The sequence below is a fragment of the Rhinatrema bivittatum genome, unplaced genomic scaffold (assembly GCF_901001135.1).
Source record: "Rhinatrema bivittatum unplaced genomic scaffold, aRhiBiv1.1, whole genome shotgun sequence".
Taxonomy (NCBI): domain Eukaryota; kingdom Metazoa; phylum Chordata; class Amphibia; order Gymnophiona; family Rhinatrematidae; genus Rhinatrema; species Rhinatrema bivittatum.
The window spans coordinates 1-20,161 of NW_021820259.1; the positions used below are offsets into that span (position 1 = coordinate 1).

The 20,161-nt window shown below is 42.9% G+C and overlaps 1 protein-coding gene across 1 annotated transcript; it reads right to left on the reverse strand.

Annotated features, from left to right (window-relative positions):
• Positions 1-4,921: 4,921 nt before the first annotated feature.
• LOC115081299 (IgGFc-binding protein-like) lies at positions 4,922-13,171 on the reverse strand. The gene is made up of 2 exons (XM_029585792.1): positions 13,020-13,171; positions 4,922-5,497 (listed from the first exon to the last, which is right to left on the reverse strand). The coding sequence occupies exons 1-2, from the start codon at positions 13,020-13,022 to the stop codon at positions 4,922-4,924; spliced, it is 579 nt and encodes a 192-aa protein (XP_029441652.1). The 5' UTR covers positions 13,023-13,171.
• Positions 13,172-20,161: the final 6,990 nt, after the last annotated feature.

The window sequence follows — 20,161 nt, forward strand, 5'->3', positions numbered from 1 at the left end:
AACATTGTAAAGAGCAAGATGAAATAGTCACGGTGGATCGGTATTTTGAAAGCATGCTCATACTTTAGCAATGTTATAAAGGAAGAACTGCCATGCTTTAAATGTGCGAAGAGAAGGAAATAGAGGCATCAACAGGAGGATGAAAACACCATCCACAGAAATAGAAATGAGTCTTTGTAGAATACCCTATTGTGTTTCGAAGTCTTTTGAGTTTTGCCCTTTGCACCATCACCACTGTTTTGTTGTTTTTTTTTTGGAACAATTACTGTTCTTGAAAATAAACAGGATAGTAACAATTAACAGTAGCTTTTGAAGTCTGACCAAACTTACGGCAGAAAGATTCACTCCTCCAAGGTTGGATGGTGATGTCTGCAGCCTGGCATGCAGTCACATAGCTCTGGATGTTATGGCACAGTATTTTGTTGTCTCCATTGCCCATGCAGAGATCATAGATGCAGTTGTTGTAATAGAAATCAGGGCTAACTGTGGCGTAGCAGGCACTGAAGGAGCCATTCGATCTTTTAAGAATGCCGCAAAAGTTGTCATTCCGGAAGACTTCCTTCTTCTTGTCCTCACAGACAGGGCAGGCATTGCCAGGTGCTCCACAGCCATGGTCACAGGTCACCCCGGCAATCTGGACTTTCCAGGCAGAGCCAAATGTGGTGGCATCAGCAGCCAGTGTCTTATCAGGCAGCTGAAACTCATCTTTCTTGTCCCCATCATAGTTCCCACACAAGCCACCCAACTGGTTCTTGTAGTTCCCTGGGACAGTGACCAGAACGAAGTAGATCAAGTCATAGCTCAGTTCCAGGTTAAAATTGGTTCTCACAATGATGTTGTTACCATGCTGATAAGCACGGATCTTTCCATCTTGAATGGTACGGGGGAGATTATTGAGCACCCCATTCACCTAAAACAGAGAGAACATTTTGGTTGCTATTTTTTGAGCTGTGACATGTGCTCAGTAGTGAAAAGGCATAAAGAGAGATGCTCAGTCCACTGTCGAAGCCCTGGTGAATACCCTGAGATCATCTATGGATTGTATTTCTTATTGCTCTACCAGAATAAATTGCATGTTGTTGGATATTTTTTATTATAATTATTCAGGCATGTGTTCCCAGTGATTAGGTTCTTTCTAAGATCTGCAATAGCAGAAAGATTCAGCACTACATTAATAGCAGGGGGATTTGTCACATCTAGGACTATGGAGAAAAGAAGTGGGTCACCCATTGAGCAACTGAAAAAAAAAAAGGTTTGTTAAGAGGAAAGATTTTTTTAGAGGCAATTTTAAAACTTTTAACAATGGGACAAAGATCAAATCTACTTTTTATCTGTGGGATTTGCACCAGTTCTTAAAGTGGAAATCTGAGCATACAGATACAAAGTACAGAGGATCACTTGCACCTGCTTTTAGTGAGGACAATTTTCAAAGTGTTTATGCTAATAAAAAGCATTTGGCCACATTCAGTGTTAAAAGGCCATGTGTAGTTGCAATGCACAGACCTTTAGGGCGTGTTTAGGTTGGAGATGGAAAAGCACGTGCACAGATTGCACTTTCAAATCTGTACACTTACTTTTTCAAGTCAACTTCTATTTGCATGAACAGCAAGTGCAAGGAACTGCGTGGGCTTTGTAACTGTGCCAATTTTCAGAGTGGCCATGCTTGGATAATTTATCTTTGAAAATTAGAACAAAGGCTGCGGATTGAAAATTGCCCCCTCTGTGAGACTTTCCTGCCTCTGACCTGAGCAGACTCTTCTCAATGTACAATCATTGGGGAACAACGTGCAAACCTTTAGCTGATTTAAGGAAAGGCTATCTCCAGACAGCCGAGTAACACGGCTAAAATGCTTTATTCCCAAATAAATTGCTTTGAAAATGGATGGCTTTGTGCTGGGACTGATTTAAATTATGGAATAGGCAGTTTCAGAGGCATCTTTAATATGTAATCTGGATAGGACCTTAGATCAATGCCTCACCCAAAAGCCCAGCATCCTCAGTGGACTCTATCATTATGATGGCTCTTTGGTTGAGTTCTGACTCAGCAGGAAAACTGTTCCCACTGAGTAAGCAAAAACAGCTCATAAACTCTTAGGGGCGGATTTTCAGAGCCCTGCTCGCGTAAATCCGCCCAAAACCGGACAGATTTACGCGAGCAGGGCCCTGCGCGCCGGGAAGCCTATTTTACATAGGCCTCCCGGCGCGCGCAGAGCCCCGGGACTCGCGTAAGTCCCGGGGTTCTCGGAGGGGGGCGTGTCGGGGGGCGGGCCCGGTCGTCGCGGCGTTCCGGGGGCGTGTCGGCAGCGTTTTGGGGGCGGGTACGGGGGCGTGGCTACGGCCCGGGGGCGTGGCCGCGCCCTCCGTACCCGCCCCCAGGTCGCGGCCCGGCGCGCAGCAGGCCCGCTGGCGCGCGGGGATTTACGTCTCCCTCCGGGAGGCGTAAATCCCCCGACAAAGGTAAGGGGGGGGTGTAGACAGGGCCGGGTGGGTGGGTTAGGTAGGGGAAGGGAGGGTAAGGTGAGGGGAGGGCAAAGGAAAGTTCCCTCCGAGGCCGCTCCGATTTCGGAGCGGCCTTGGAGGGAACGGGGGGAGGCAGCGCGGCTCGGCGCGCGCAGGCTATACAAAATCGATAGCCTTGCGCGCGCCGATCCAGGATTTTAGTGGATACGCGCGGCTCTGCGCGTATCTACTAAAATCCAGCGTACTCTTGCTTGAGTCTGATGCGCAAGCAAAAGTAGGCTGATCGCGCTTCTTTTAAAATCTACCCCTTAGAATAATAGGGCCAGTGGGGCACTCCAGAGGGAATTTGGTCCATAGCCCTGCCTCCAGGCAGGATCCATTTGCCTCAGCCCAAAGGGCATCCTTTTCATAGCTTACCAAGATGAACCCTTTCTTGTTCTGAAGGAGACTGATTCTGTAACCATAAACGTCAATGGATACCAGCTTGTTGACTGCTACTTGACCATTACCATACTTCTCATTTTCCACATTGATAGCAAAGGGCACCAGGTTGCTGCTCTCAGTGATTGTCTTTGTTAGCGTGTACGTACAGGTGCCTTGGAAATCATAGGCCAGACCATCGTATGTCAAGTAATGTGGGTCACCAGCAGCTTGGCACTTCGCTGAGCCAATTGGTTGGCATTTCTGGATGCCATCTATCACTTTGCACTCCTCGTTGGGTCCACAGGAGAAGGCCTTACATTCAACGACTCCACCAGCCTTGCAGGTGCATTGCTGACTGCACAAGCCATTGGGAAAGAACTGCTCTCCGGATGTGTAGTAAATACCATTGTAGGCACATCCACACTGGGCCATGGGAACACATTGGCCACCACTAAAGACAAACCCTTCGTCACATGTGCATCCTTCTTTGCAGACAGCACTGCATGCAACTGGGACCAATAAGCTGGCACATGAGGGGGCACAGCCACTTGGGCATATTTCATAATGGCTGTTTTTAGGGCAGCTTCGACCTGAAATTAAATAATAAAGACATTATACGCATGACTAAAGTACTTTCACCAGCAGATCATGGCTGTATCTTGGACAGAACATATGCTATTAGGATGCGGAAGATAAACCATGTATGTGAGTACTTTCAATTTTCAAAAACATGGCATGTAAATGTTCATATGAAGATGTACACCTGCTTCCTAGCCTTTGCCGCACAAGCCTATGCACAGTCCTCTCATTTTCAGCTCACGTAAGGTCTGCTTTGAACGTTTGGGCTGAAGTCCGCTTGTACTTTATATGCGGGGACCTTCGGCCCTAAGCTTGCTGTTATAAATTGGCCTCTAATTGTGTAGCTATGGTAGAGATGTTGGGCGTCTGGTTTCCATATAAATAAACTGAATTATAATCTAGATTAACATCTGGCACCAGTGTGATCGATGCCTCTTTCTCAAAACAGTGTTTTTGTGCATTTTTAGTAATTGCTCTGTGAGCAATAAATTGTGGATATTTTTGTGAGTGGTCATATAATTGTGATTGGCTATACGTTGATAGAAACTGACAAACCATATTTTCTTATTATAAAAGGGCTTTTCATGATGCATACTTTTATTGGTTACCTGGCTAAATCAAATCCATTTGAAAAATGTCCTTCTTATGTATCTTGGTAAAAATAAGATCTTTGGGTTAACTATGTGTGGGTAAGCACTGACTTCCATGTCAAATCTCTTAAGTGCACTGAATATAATTTTAATTTTAATCAAATTAAAATTAAAAAAATTAAAAAATTAAAAAAATTAAAAAATAAATAAATAAATAAATCTATTTTGAAAATACACAGCTATGTCATATTCACATTTGAAAATTGCATAACTGCCCTTCCAAATTCTAGCCCTCAAAAAGGACTGTGACTGTATCAACACCAAAGCAAAAGAGTAAAACAACAGAAGTCACCTGCTAATTGATAGGCTAGTCTATTATATACCATGAGAATGTACCTTCCAGCTTTTCTTTCATTATGGGAATCCTATGATATCACAGAAGGAAAAATGCAACAAAGAAATTATGGTTTAAAACCAGAAGGGAGCTTGCAAAATATCTGTGGACCTGCAAGCAAATTTGTAAACTTTGTGTCTGCTTTATAGCAGGTGTAAAATATGCATGGAATATTATGGGTGAAGTTTCAAAATGAAAGCCTCTATCTCCCCGACCTCTCCCACAGCTTTTACTGTACTAAATTTAGCTTCATTGTGAAATTTGGTGGCTGTATTTAGCTGCTGAGAGGAGAGAAAATTTCATTGAAAATGGTCTTTTCCCATGGCGTCTTATCAAAAATGTTTTTTATTACAAAGCACTTTAACAGCAGAAGGTGTAATTAATATTAGGCTGAAGCTCTTGTTCACTGAAGATTTCTCTCCTCTAAACTAATATTGTTTGACACAGCGAATATAAAGAAAGCTATCATAATAGACTACTCACTGCAAAGTTTGGCAGACCTCCATGCATAGACAGTGGCACCAGCGTCTTGGCAAGCTGCGGAATAGCTGGAAATGACTTTGCATATAGCATCTTGACGACCTTTGTAGAAGCAATAGTCATACACACAGTCTTTGAAAGAGCCCTGGGGATTAATTTTGGCATGACACTCCCTAAAGGGGCCATCCTTGTCCAAGAGGATTCCACACTCTCCTTTGCTTTCTCTCTGGCGGCTTTCGACTGAGGCCCTATCAGAGCAGTCTCCCTTGTCTTCCTCTGAGCATCCACGGACATCTTTCATCTTCCAGCTCTTCCCAAAGACAGTCGCATCTGTTGTGGTCATGCCGTTCTTCATGATCAGGTCATTGCCTGGGTCTCCATTGAAGTCTCCACAGAGACCACCAACAGCCCCGGCGTAAGTGCTTGGGATGGTTACTGAAACTCGAGAATCATAGTTGAAGGTTGTTCTGAATCCAAAGTTAGTCAGGATTATTGCATCAAAGCCTTGTTTGTAGATCATGATTTCCCCATTGTTGATGCTGTATGGCAGATTAATCAGCAGCCCTTTCACCTGTAGAAAATAGCATTGAAAAACGAAGTCAATCATCATATAGGGCTGTGCAATGACATACTAAGGACGTTTTCCAGAATCCAGAAATAGCAAAAAACTGTTCTTTTTTTTCAGACTAGTGATTTTCGTGTTTGTGATGTTGTGTGTATTGGTTTTATGTTGTTTTAAATTGTGAATGTTCTTTGTTTTGTAAGCTGCCTTTAGACGTGTGAAGAGCGGCATATCAATAAGAGAAATAAAATCAATTGGGGAATAAACACTCTTTTATGTTTATGGTTTTCTAATTCATAGACTGGCGGGGTAATTTTGTATTTCTAAAAAGGGAGCAATGGCTGAACAAATTTTGTTATACTGATATATCTCAATGTATCTTATTTCTTATTTCAGACTTCAAACAAATGTCATACACAAAACTGTTTACCACAAAAACTCTTGTCACTTAGATTTTTTAATTTAAATTTTTTTGTGGTAAGGGCATCAAACGGACCAGTCCAAGGACTACTTCAAACCTTTGACTTCCTGTCCTGACCATCATCACAAGCCCTTATGTCCCAATTTTCTTTGTATCTTTTCTTCAATGATACTTCAAATTTTTCAAAAGCAATATGTGCCCAACACTTCTGTGGAATCATTCTGAAATCAATGTATAATGTCTTGAAACAACCGAATAGAAAGCTGTACCTATCGGGTTTTTCTTGTTTCTTGCACAATTCGCTACGTTGCAAACACCTTCGGTGTTTCAGCTGGAGCTGCATTAGGGGACATTTAAGCGGAACACATTGCAAGAAACCTGGATGGCCCATCCCTGCCCCCCGGCCCTCCCATTTGTCAGGGTCCAGGCACTTATGCACGTATGGCTACTTCCACGTGTGGCTGGGCCTTTTTTAAAATGCGTGCAGCGTGTGCAGGGCCCGGCGGTGTGCGTAAGAGGCAATGTCTACGCACGTGGTCGATTTAAAATCCGGCCGTATGTGCATAGATCTGTTTTGCAAATTATCCTGGCAAAACTATGCTTACACATTTGATAGCAATGACTTATGTTCCACATTAGCTCTATCATTCAATGTTAAACCATTGGACAGGCTCATTCAGCACGCATTTTTAGGTTATATAACTGTATCATTCCAGCCACGTTAAGAAAATTGTCCGGAGCTCCTTTTATAAATTTCGCCTATTATTAGATTAAAACCTAATGATTTTTGAACCAGGATAAATGTGCTTGTTAACAATGGTATTGCTTATTGTAGTTTGGTATGTATTAGTGGCCTAATTTATCTCTAGAAGCGCTACAATTATTTCAAAATGCAGCAGTGCAGTTACTAGTAGGGGCTTCTTTCCATGAGTATATTACACCGATTTGAAATCTCTGCACTGGCTTCCAATTGTTTGGTAGTGTTGCATTTGGTGGTCCATAGGCTCCTTCCACGAACCGTCACACTCACCCTTCAGGCTGGGCTTTTCCCCTTATGCCAGGGTGCGGCCAAGCTGCTTGAGCTTTCAAAGCAGCAGGATGCAGCTGGAGATCCTCGCAGCAGGATGCCACTGTCACAGCCGGGTTCCGCTCTTATTCTTAAAAGACCAGAGGCAGGAAAATCCACTTGGCACCCTCTGATGACATCACACTCCCTGATCTATATAAGGCCCCTGCAGACATCACTTAATGCCTCAGAAGCAGGTCTCCCTATTGCCTAGTAGTGTGAGTTGCCTCAGCGGTTTTGTTCCTGTGTTGTCCAGTTCCTAAGCCTCTGTCCTTGAGTTCCAGTGTCCTTCAGTTTCAGTGTGCTTCTTGGTATTCCTCCGCAGTACACGGACTTCAAGGATATTTTCTCCAAACGAAAAGCTTAGACTGCTCCCTCACCGGTCATTTAACTGGGAGATTAAGCTCCTTCCAGATGCTATGCCCCTTCCAGATGTCACTTTCCAAGGCTCAAGCCATGACTGACTATCAGAGAAAACTTACAGCTTGGTTTCATCTGCCCGTGTTCCTCCCTGGCTAGAGCTGGATTCTTCTTTGCTGGCAAAGAAGGACATCTCCCGTAGGCCATGTATTGATTATCAGTGCTTGAACATGATCACAATGATGGACCCCTTTCTCTTACCATTGATATCAGAGTTCTTCGACCACCTCCAAGGCGTGAAAATCTTCACCAAATTGGATCTCAGAGGTGCATACAACTTCGTACGAATCAAGGTGGGTGACAAGTGGAAAATGGCTTTTAACACTCAGGATGGCCACTCCGAGTATTTAGTCATGCCCTTTGGCTTTTGCAATGCTCCAGGAGTTTCAAAAAGATGGTTAGCATCATCTAGGTTCACTATACATGTGTAGTCGTGTAACTAGATGACACACTAATATTCTCTCAAGACCTCCGCACAGTCCTGCAACACCTGCAAGAGAACAACTTGTTTGCTAAGCTGGAGAAATGTGTTTTCTTGTGTACATCGTCTCACATAACAGATTCCACATAGATCCTGACAAAGTAAAAGCAGAGATTGGCCTCGTCCAGTAGGTGACCGAGATCTCTTGGCCGTGAAACTGGCTCTTGAAGACTGTTGGCATTTACTTAAAAGATCTCAACACTCTTTCACAATATAGACAGACCATAAAAACTTCAAACATCTTCACCAAACTCAACAATTAAATGCCTGCTTTGACTTCAAACTACGGTACCGCCCCATGCTCAAGAACCAACGTGCAACTGCTCTCTCTCACTCCTTCCAGGCTGAGGATACTTCAGAACATTCCAGGCATATAATTCACCCTGCCAAGATACTCCTAGCTACCTCCATGACCATCCCTATAGGGAAGACGGTAATTTGTAAAATGGGACTCTTGTCTCTCAGATCACCCTGGATGTCTTGGACCTTTGAGATGCTTCAGCACTACTACTGGTGACCTCAAATGAAGCAAAACATCAAAGCCTATGTTGATTCATGCCTAACCTGTCTGCAACGAAGAGACTGGATTGCTGACGCTGGGGGCTGTTACAGTTGTTGCCAGCCCCCAGGGAACCCTGGATCCACTTGTCATGGATTTTCATTATAGACCTTCCCCTCTCAAATGGTGCCACCATGATCTGTGTAGTCATAGATCATTTCTCTACTTTATCCCACTACCAGGCCTCCCATCTGCACTCAAGTTTGCATGCATCTTTACTCTTCATGTCTTCTATCTGCATGGCATAAACAAGCATATCCTGTCACAGAGGAGTACAATTTACGGAAAAATACTGGCGTTGCCTATGCAAGAAATTTGGCCTTATGCTAGATTTCATGATTACATAAGGAAATGGGCAAGTGCAGTGTACCAACCGTACTCTCAAGGCATTTTTTCATTCATCCATCAATGAGCACCAGGAAAATTGGGCCACTGTCTTACTCTGGACTGAGTTTGCCCACAATTCCCATAGAAACATAGAATCATAGAAATGACGGCAGAAGAAGACCAAACGGCCCATCCAGTCTGCCCAGCAAGCTTCACATTTTTTTCTCATACTTATCTGTTTCTCTTAGCTCTTTGGTTCTATTTCCCTTCCACCCCCACCATTAATGTAGAGAGCAGTGATGGAGCTGCAACCAAGTGAAATATCAAGCTTGATTAGTTATGGGTAGTAGGGGAAGTAGGGGAAGTAACCGCCGCAATAAGCAAGCTACACCCATGCCCATCTGCTTTACCCAGACCGTGCCATTCAGCCCTTATTGGTTGTTTTTCTTCTCCCCTGCCGTTGAAGCAGGGAGCTATGCTGGATATGTGTGAAGTATCAATTTTTCTTCTCCCCTGCCGTTGAAGCAGGATATGCATTGAAAGTGAAGTATCAGGCTTATTTGGTTTGGGGTAGTAACCGCCGTAACAAGCCAGCTACTCCCCGCTTTGTGAGTGCGAATCCTTTTTTCTTCTCCCCTGCTGTTGAAGCAGAGAGCTATGCTGGATATGCGTGAAGTATCAGTTTTTCTTCTCCCCTGCCGTTGAAGCAGAGAGCTATGCTATCGGATCCTCTCTCTCTTTGCTGGTCTACAGGAAACAACCACTGCCTCTGCTTCCACTGCTGGAAACCGTGCCTTTGCCAGCGGGCCAATGGTCGGCCCACTGATTGCAAGAACTATGGGTATGAGCCACCCTCCTAATCCAGAAGGTTGGCAGGTGCCCACAGAAGACCAGCTCTGCAGTTTAAAACAGGAGAGAAAGTGTGCCTCAGTACATATCATCTATACTTGCGAGTACCCTCCATGAGCCTTGCTCCATGCTACATTAGCCCCGTCCAGTACTGCAAGAATTACTAATCAATTGAAGCTGCCAGCAACTCTCAAAATGAACAATGTATTCCATTTCCCATTACTTATGCCCTTGATACTCTCTTGGCTCTTTAGGAATTTACCAGAACCTCAAGAGCTAACCATTGATCGGGAAACAATATACGAGGTCAAGGAGATCCTGGACTCCCACCGCAAGGGTAAGAAACTTGAATATCTCATCATTTGGAAGGATTACGGCCCAGAGGAGAACTCCTAGAAGCCATTTCCAACATTCTGGACCGTAACCTACTGAAGGAGTTCCATCTACACTACCCCAAGAAATCCCGAGCCTCAACGGGGGTCTTAAGAAGGGAGAAACTATTGCATTTGTCAGTCTGTAGGCTCCTAATGTGAACCGTCACACTCGCTTTTCAGGCTGGACCTTTCCACTTATGCTAGGATACCGGCAAGCCGCCTCAGCTTCCAGTATGGCAGGATGCTGCTAGAGATCCCCACAGCAAGACGCCGAAGACAAAGTCGGGCTCCGCTCCTCCTAAGGCACACGCACGTCCACTCTAGGAAACAGAGGGTGCCAGTATGGCCATTTTACTAGGGCCTACAATGTTCAAGGGGCCTACTTTTGTTGGGAAAAACTTTAAAAAAAGCTAAATATATCTATTTCTAACATGAATGAATAAAAATTTCAATTGTAATTGAAGAATTTGCTAACAAAAAAGCTCGTAAAGCCTTTTTAAATAAATAAAATTTATTTGGGAAATTTAGAAAACGATTTCTCTTATTAAGTATCACATCAGAACCTTACATAGGGGCCTACTTTTCTTAGCTGGCACGGGCCTAATTCCAGCTATGTTCGGCCCTGCGTGCAACCGACGCCCCTATTCTTAAAGGGTCAGCAATGGGAAAACCCAGCAGGCGCCCTCTGATAACATCACATTCCTTGGATTATATAACGCCACGGAAGACATCTTTCCGTTGCCTCTGCATCAGATCTCCCTACAGCCTATTAGGGTGAGTTGCCTTAGTGGTCCTGTTCCTGTATTCTCCAGTTTCTGAACCTCTGTCCTTCAGTTCCAGTGTCTTTGGTCCCAGTGTCTTCGTTATCCTGCTCTTGTGGTCCTCGTCTCATTCATCAGCCCCCATGCTCAGTTCTCCAGTATGCCTTGCCTCCTGTGCTGTTTCTTGCTTTCCTGTCTTGCCTCTCTGCCCTGCTTTTTCTATGGACAGACTCCCAGTATTGACCTTGGCCTTTCCTCTGTACCTCCTCGAATGCCACCTGCCTCTGACCATTGCTTGCCTCCTGGACCTCTTTGCATGCTGTCTGACACTGACCCCAACCTGCTTCTAGATTCACCTGCAATATCCATCAACCTTGATGGATCCTCCAATCAGCAGCAGAGGCCCCTACCTAAGACCTGCTGACTTGGCACCCAAAGGCTCAACTCAAGGGGATTGTGGGCTGGTATAGGTGAAGCTCCAGTTAGGGGCCTGCCTCCTCCAACTCCGCATGCCGATGGTGGGGACCTGCAGGGTTCCTCCCTGTAATTTGTGCCAACTCCACCTGAGTCCAAGGGTCCACGATTCCAACAGGTAGATAAAGTTAAAATCTTACTGTTTAAATTTCTATACTGTAAAGTCCTCTCTGTATTTATTTATTTAGTTATCTAGAGCTTTTTTATACCGGTATTGGTAGTTACATCATACCGGTTTACATCATAACTGCAGGTTGAAATTACATTAAATAGGTGCAGGGTATGGGACTAGAAGGAACAAGAGTGATAGCGAGGAGCTAACAAACAAGTGCAGAAACAAATGCAAAGACAAGTGATTTACGAGCCTGCTCATCAATTAAGATCACATCTTTCTGGGGATCTTGCCTATGTGAGACGAGAGGTGTGTTCACAGTAGCAAGTTAAACAATTTGCAGCTCATTGCTGGAAGAACTGCGACTAGAAGTATGCATCAAAACGTTCAGGAAAAAAGTGAAGTTCTGATTTATGCAGGCATATAAAGAGTAGTGGAATGAAAAGGATATTTGATTAATAGACATTTGCAAATTAGAGCACAATGTTGGAAGGCCGCTTGAATAATTTTGCTATGTCTTTTGTTGCTTTACATTTTTGGTTAAGGAGCCAACTCATCCTCATATAGGAGTGGGGAAGCCACAACCAGGGAGTGCTCCAGCTCTAAATCTCAAGGCTGGGTCAGGGAGAGACAGGTTAGGCTAAGGGTTGGCTGTTATCACAATATAAGTGTGGGTCAGCCCACCCAGCAGCCTCTTCTTTGGGGCACGGTAGGGCACGGGTAGGGCACAGTGGCAGTGGCAGAATACCAAACAGTCGTAGCTACTGCGGTGGGGTTGACTATGTCCAGGGGCACAGCAAGGAATGAAAAGTGTTAAAAGCTGGTCGGGCAGGAAATAGCAAGTAACCAGACTTCCTGTCCTTACGTTGCATGGGTGGGTGAGAGCTGAGTCTAGTTACCTGTCACGTCTTTGGCTTTGACAGGTGGAAATGGTCTAATCACCACCTGGAGATCATGTTGCATATTCATAAATGACTCCTGCGATGTCATTGCACTGCAAATAATGTTTTACCTGGTAATCAAGGATCAAAATGCAGGATAACTTGAGATTCAAGGTTTTGATGGCTCTGCATCCCAGACAGCGAAATGCTGGAATGGGGGTTGGCTTCAACGGTCAACCCTGTGGCAGCATGATGCTTATTGTTTGTGAAGTGAAATTTCAGCAGATGAGGGTGTGGTCACCCTATGGTTATTTGAGACGTTGCTGGAATATTTGATTATATTCAGTGATTAGTATCACAGTAACATAGTGAATGACGGCAGATAAAGACCACAACGATCCATCTACTCTGCCCAGCAAGTTTTTTATTTTATTTTTAATTTAATTTTGTTTTTTAAGGATAGTTGCAACTGCTGCTCTTTGCAGGGTAACCCCAAGCCTTCTGTTAAGGGTAGCAGCAACAAAAACATTTCACCAAATTATTGAATTATTGTATGTAATTGACCTATGCTGCGACCATATATCTCCAATAAAAATCATCTTTCACGAATAGTGGTGCAATATAGAGATCTTTCCTAGGACCATTTGAAAACAGAGGTAGAGGGGGGAGGAAGACTGGGAGAGGATGCAAGTAGTACCTGTCATAGCAATCTCACCTAGGATCAGAGATAGCATCGGTTAAAATTATTTAAATAAACGAGAAAATTAATACATACAACTACACAACAATTGATATTTCTAACTTACCATCACTTTGTCAGGATTCGCTCTGCTGAGTATGAAGTCATAATTGAAAACTTGAATTTGAACAAGAGTGGTATAGGACACAGCTTTATTGCCTCGGTTGTCATTCTGGACATAGACTTGAAAGTCATTCAAGTCTTCACTCTTTCTCAATAGCCCAGTAAGAAGGTAGATGCATGTACCTTGAAAGTCATATTTACGATTGTCAAAGGTGACATAGTGAGGGTCTCCTGAAGCTGAGCAGGGGTACCGTAGGTCATAGGATAACAATCTTGGATGCCTTTAACCACATCACATTTCTGGTTGGCTTTGCATTTGGTGGCCATGCATTCGACTTGCCTGGTCGATGGGTTACAGATGCATTGTTTCTCACACTTCTTATCTCCCCAGAATTTCTCATTGGCTTCATAGAGTCGGCCCTCAAAGATGCAGCCGCAGATGCTCTTAGGAGCACATTTCCCCTCATCCAGCACAAAGCCATCGTTGCATTCACAGGTTTCCACACAAGGCTCAGTGCATTTGACTGCATCATCATTACAAGTGGTCGGGCATGCACTACCACAGATCTTGTACTGGCTGTTCTCAGGACATTGCATTGCTAGGAAAGAAGAATCAAAAGAGGTTCTTGTGAACAAGATGTCTTCTCAATCATTTTAGACAGGGCAAAACTAACCAGATTAATACATCTCCATCAGTTTCACTACCTTTGACTATATCCCCAGAAGAATCTTAAGTCAGAATTCTTACTTATGTACAGCAAGGCTGAACAAAAAAACCATAAATTCATTGTGAGATTTCCCCATTCTATTCACCAAAGTTTACACAGCTGGGTGTGAATGGTGATATGCTTGGGAGGAACAAGTCTTGGTTTCCCACACATTTCTCCATGTCTTACAATCTCCCTTAGCTGTGGTGTCATGAGAAGACTAGACCTCACACAAGGTGAAAAGATTGGAATATAACCTATCAGAAAATGCAGAAAGATACATCCATGCTTTATGCCTTCAGACTGCGTTAGAATAGCATATCTGAGTGGAGAAAAGGTAGACACAATTTTATATGACTGAACGCTACCATTTAGTCTTTGCCTTGTGCAGCAAGTAATCATACATTTAAAATGCTTGAAGAAATTAAAGTACAGGAATTTTGAATTCATTTCTTCTATCCCTAATTCATTGTGGTCTGCACTGTTTTTATTTACCAGTGCCATTTTGTATTATTGGACCAAATTAAAAGGAACTATTTCAAAAGCTACAAATCTCTGTAAGAAAATTATTCAAGAGAAGAGGAAAAGGGAACCGATCTGATTCTCAAAGCAGTTGGCGAATAAAATAAAAGCAAAAAGAATGGCATCTGGTGAAACTGAGAGAAACAAGGAAAGCAAAAGGACAAGTGGAATAAAGGATTGCGAAAGAGGTAAAGTGAGGTGACATAACAGTTTTCAGATATATTAGTAAAAGGAGGAAGACCCAAGGTGGTCGAGTAAAACTGAAAGGACACAAGGAGCAATGTGTGAAGAAAGATGATGAAATGGAAATATGGGCCAGGTCACTGCTGAGAGATGGCAGCGTGAGACGGGCTCCCTGACCTTATTCAGAATCCAGTTGTTTCTTCACATATTCCCTGTTTAGAACTGTAGGAAAATGTCTAAAGATGGGTGTAAGAAATCGCTGCCTGATTGTAGGCTGATAAACCTTCAAAAAGTCCAAGGTTGAACTGTTCTCAAATGCTGGGTAAAAATTCTCAAGGAGGAGACTCCATTTTGGAGGAGGATTGGCCCATACCAGCGACTCCTTTAGAAACTACAAAGATCAATCAAGACATGTTTGAGAAGTTTTCTACCAAGCTTACCTCAGACATCACCACTAAATTAGCAGTGGTGGTGGAGAAAGTGGATCAACTCGTTGCTACAGCACAGGATAATTTGGCGCGCATTTCAGAGACTGCCGGCCTCGTGGAGGAGGTGGAGCTCTCCCTGAGGCCAACAAAAAATAGATGGACTTGAGCGCAATCTTAATGGTTTTTAGGAAAAATGACATAAAAAAACAGTCAGTGAAAAAATGTGCGCATAGTGGTCCTCCTGGTGTTATCATAGGTTAAAGATGCAGTTTCCTTCTTCTCCACTTCGATTCCAAAAGAGCTGAATTTAAATGGTAAGGGAGGCCACATAAGAATTGAACAAGCATATTGGGTCTTGGCTCCTCTGCCTATTTCAGGAGGTAGGCACCGCAAGTTAATCCTTAAATTACACATCTATCTAGACAAAGCTTGGGTCATAGATAGGGCAAGGCAAGTATCCACAATATTCTACGATCAACAGCAAGTTATTTTCTTCCAAGAGTTTTCACAAGTTGTTCAGAAGAGGTGCCCAAGTTATGCAGAGGTCAAACAAGTGTCGAAACAGTGAGGCATACCGTGTAACTTGCTAAATTCAGCTCGTCTCAAGATTACTATCAACAATAAAAATCATGTATTTGGCCAGAATTTCTACAATGAGAGGAGAGGGTCACCTTGCTGGTGGCTGAAAGGAATCAGTAAGTCTTTGCTTTGGACATTGTCTTTTTAAAAGTATTCGGGCAAAGTTAACTATTTGAGAATATTATTTAGTGCGTTTGTGTGCGTGTGCTTTTAATAGTCAGAAAGGCAGGGAATAAACAAGTTAGACTGTTTGTATTTTTAAATAGTCAGTCAATAAGCTAGCTAGTAAGCAGTAGGTAGTGTCTTAAGTTTTAAAAGTCTGCAGAACTGAGTGCTCTGCAGACTTTTAAAGAACTGAGTGTTTGTATTTAAAAAAAAAAAAAAAAAACCCCCCCCCCCCCCCAAAAAAAAACAAAACAAAAAACCCCAAAAAGTAGCCAGAAGCTAGAAATAAGCTAGGAGCAGTGTATATCTAAAAAGGTTGAAAGATTCAGCTCAGTTACTCACCTGTTAAAGGTGTTGAGATAGTGTGATTGGGTGAATAGGTATCAACATTTGTTAATCAAGAGAGCAGTAAGTCACACTGGCTAACTAACTGAAGTTAGACTGTTTGTATTTCCCAATCCTCCCACCCCTAGCTCATCCCTTAATTTATAGGCAGGTGCCACTTTCACAAAAAAAAGAAACCCATCAACAAAAACTTTATTGAGAATTCGATCAGACCCCGGTAGGCCACTACCAGACATATAGTTAATTAATTAATACATTTAAAGGACGTTAGACACATTCCTACTCCCATAGCATCCTAAAACTTTAGGAACTGATCAAAATTGAGATGAAGGCAGCAGTCCTGCAGCAAGAGGGGGGCTTCCCAGTCTTTTGCATCGAGTGTCACATGTATGATTTTTTACCCACCGGTGAGAAGTTGTACATGTGCATGCGATGCAAAGAGCTCCTGGTTCTCAGAGAACGAGTCCGATCTCTGGAGGCTAGAGTGGCAGACCTGGAGGAGCTGAGGCAGACAGAGAGGTATATAGATGAGACCTTCAGGGACATAGTAGCCAAGTCCCAACTTCAGACTGGCAGCTCTGGTGCTGCCTTGGAGGAAGAAGGTCTCATGATGGGAAAGCATCAACCGGGTGCTGCAGGAAAGGATCCTGCAGTGAGGACCTCCTTTCCAGGTGATGCATTGTCCTTTCGCACTGAGGATATCTCCCCAAGGCCTACTGCCCAGGAGGGAAGGGTTAGGTCGGCCGTCATAGTTGGTGATTCAATTATTAGGAATGTAGATAGCTGGGTGGCTGGTGGGCATGAGGATCGCCTGGTAACATGCCTACCTTGTGTGAAGGTGGCGGACCTCACGTGTCACCTAGATAGGATTTTAGACAGTGCTGGGGAGGAGCCGGCTGTCGTGGTACACGTGGGCACCAACGACATAGGAAAATGTGGGAGGGAGGTTCTGGAAGCCAAATTTAGGTTCTTAGGTAGAAAGCTTAAATCCAGAACCTCCAGGGTAGCATTCTCTGAAATGCTCCCTGTTCCACGCGCAGGTCTCCAGAGGCAGGCAGAGCTCCGGAGTCTCAATGCATGGATGAGACAATGGTGCAAGGAAGAGGGATTCAGTTTTGTTAGGAACTGGGGAGCCTTTTGGGGAAGGGGGAGTCTCTTCCGAAGGGATGGGCTCCTCCGTAACCAGGGTGGAACCAGACTGCTGGCGCTAACCTTTAAAAAGGAGAGCAGCTTTTAAACTAGAACAAAGGGGAAAGCCGACAGTCGCTCAGCAGTGCATGGTGCGGAGAGAGGTATCTTCAAAGGATACTAATGATGTATTAGAATTAGGGCATCCCGACAGTGAGGTTCAAATAATAAGAAAAGTAGTCCAAGTGCCTGTAACTGAAAACTCGCCCGAGCTAAAAAATTCTAACTTATCCCTATCAATTAAAAAGCAGAATGAAAATACAAACAAAAAACAAACTTTGAAATGTTTGTATGCTAATCCCAGAAGTCTAAGAAGTAAGATGGGAGAATTAGAATGTATAGCAGTAAATGATGACATAGACTTAATTGGCATCTCAGAGACATGGTGGAAAGAGGATAACCAATGGGACAGTGCTGTACCGGGGTACAAATTATATCGCAATTACAGAGAGGAGCACCCGGGAGGAGGTGTGGCGCTTTATGTCTGGGATGGCATAGAGTCCAACAGGATAAACATCCTGCATGAGACTAAATACAAAATTGTATATGAGTAGAAATCCCTTGTGTGTCAGGGAAGACTATAGTGATAGGAGTATACTACTGTCCACCTGGTCAAGATGGTGAGACGGACAGTGAAATGCTAAGGGAAATTAGGGAAGCTAATCAAATTGGTAGTGTGGTAATAATGGGAGACTTCAATTACCCCAATATTGACTGGGTAAATGTATCATCGGGACATGCTAGAGAGATAACGTTCCTGGATGGAACTCGATCCCAAATACACTAAGATCAATTACTGATCACAATGAATTCAAGAAGGTTTTGAAAACCTATCTATTTAAAATGGCCTTTGCAGGAATTGAGGAAACAAATATCTTTCCTCAAAGATCTTCATATTAATAGTGGATGTATATTATACATACATAGAACTTATAGCTTGTTTTTGCTAACCGTGTGATAACACTGGTCTCTGGTTTCTTAACCTTTTCTGGCTTTTCTCGTTTTTTAGTTATAAATTTTAGTATAAGTTATTTTAAAGAATTAGGGATTATAATTATACATTGTACTTTTTTTCCATCTTTTTTACTTATTTTATTTATTGATTTTGTTTTTATTATGTAGTTTTTTTGTTTAATTATCTTCTTCAGTTTTTCTTATATTTTGAAGTTGTGAACCGTCTTGGTCAGACTTTGTCTGTGAAAGTCGGTATATAAAATGTTTTAAATAAATAAAATAAATAAATACATGATAGCTTTATGGAGCAATTGGTTCAGGAACCAACAAGAGAGGGAGCAATTATAGATCTAATTCTCAGTGGAGCACAGGACTTGGTGAGAGAGGTAACGGTGGTGGGGCCGCTTGGCAATAGTGATCATTATATGATCAAATTTGAATTAATGACTGGAAGAGGAACAGTGTGCAAATCCATGGCTCTCGTGCTAAACTTTCAAAAGGGAAACTTTGATAAAATGAGAAAAATTGTTAGAAAAAAAGTGAAAGGAGCAGCTACAAAAGTAAAAAATGTCCAAGAGGCGTGGTCATTGTTAAAAAATACCATTCTAAAAGCACAGTCCAGATGTATTCCACACATTAAGAAAGGTGGAAAGAAGGCAAAACAATTACCGGCATGGTTAAAAGGGGAGGTGAAAGAAGCTATTTTAGCCAAAAGATCTTCATTCAAAAATTGGAAGAAAGATCCAACAGAAGAAAATAGGATAAAGCATAAACGTTGGCAAGTTAAATGTAAGACATTGATAAGACAGGCTAAGAGAGAATTTGAAAAGAAGTTGGCTGTAGAGGCAAAAACTCACAGTAAAAACTTTTTAAAATCTATCCGAAGCAGAAAGCCTGTGAGGGAGTCATTTGGACCGTTAGATGATCGAGGGGTTAAAGGGGCACTTAGAGAAGATAAGGCCATCGCAGAAAGATTAAATTATTTCTTTGCTTCGGTGTTTACTGAAGAGGATGTTGGGGAGGTACCCATGATGGAGAAGGTTTTCATGGGTAATGATTCAGATGGACTGAATCAAATCACAGTGAACCTAGAAGATGTGGTAGACCTGATTGACAAACTGAAGAGTAGTAAATCACCTGGACCGGATGGTATACACCCCAGAGTATACACAGTCCAGATGTATTCCACACATTAAGAAAGGTGGAAAGAAGGCAAAACAATTACCGGCATGGTTAAAAGGGGAGGTGAAAGAAGCTATTTTAACCAAAAGATCTTCATTCAAAAATTGGAAGAATTTCATAGTGGATAACACATTGAAATCGTCGGTACAGTGTGCTGCGGCAGTCAAAAAAGCAAACAGAATGTTGGGAATTATTAGAAAGGGAATGGTGAATAAAACGGAAAATGTCATAATGCCTCTGTATCGCTCCATGGTGAGACCGCACCTTGAATATTGTGTACAATTCTGGTCGCCGCATCTCAAAAAAGATATAATTGCGATGGAGAAGGTACAGAGAAGGGCTACCAAAATAAGGGGAATGGAACAACTCCCCTATGAGGAAAGACTAAAGAGGTTAGGACTTTTCAGCTTGGAGAAGAGACGACTGAGGGGGGATATGATAGAGGTGTTTAAAATCATGAGAGGGCTAGAACGGGTAGATGTGAATCGGTTATTTACTCTTTCGGATAGTAGAAAGACTAGGGGGCACTCCATGAAGTTAGTATGGGACACATTTAAAACTAATCGGAGAAAGTTCTTTTTTACTCAACGCACAATAAAGCTCTGGAATTTGTTGCCAGAGGATGCGGTTAGTGCAGTTAGTGTAGCTGAGTTCAAAAAAGGTTTGGATAAGTTCTTGGAGGAGAAGTCCATTAATGGCTATTAATCAAGTTTACTTAGGGAATAGCCACTGCTATTAATTGCATCAGTAGCATGGGATCTTTTTAGTGTATGGATAATTGCCAGGTTCTTGTGGCCTGGATTGGCCACTGTTGGAAACAGGATGCTGGGCTTGATGGACCCTTTGTCTGACCCAGCATGGCAATTTCTTATGTTCTTATGCCTGAGTTACTG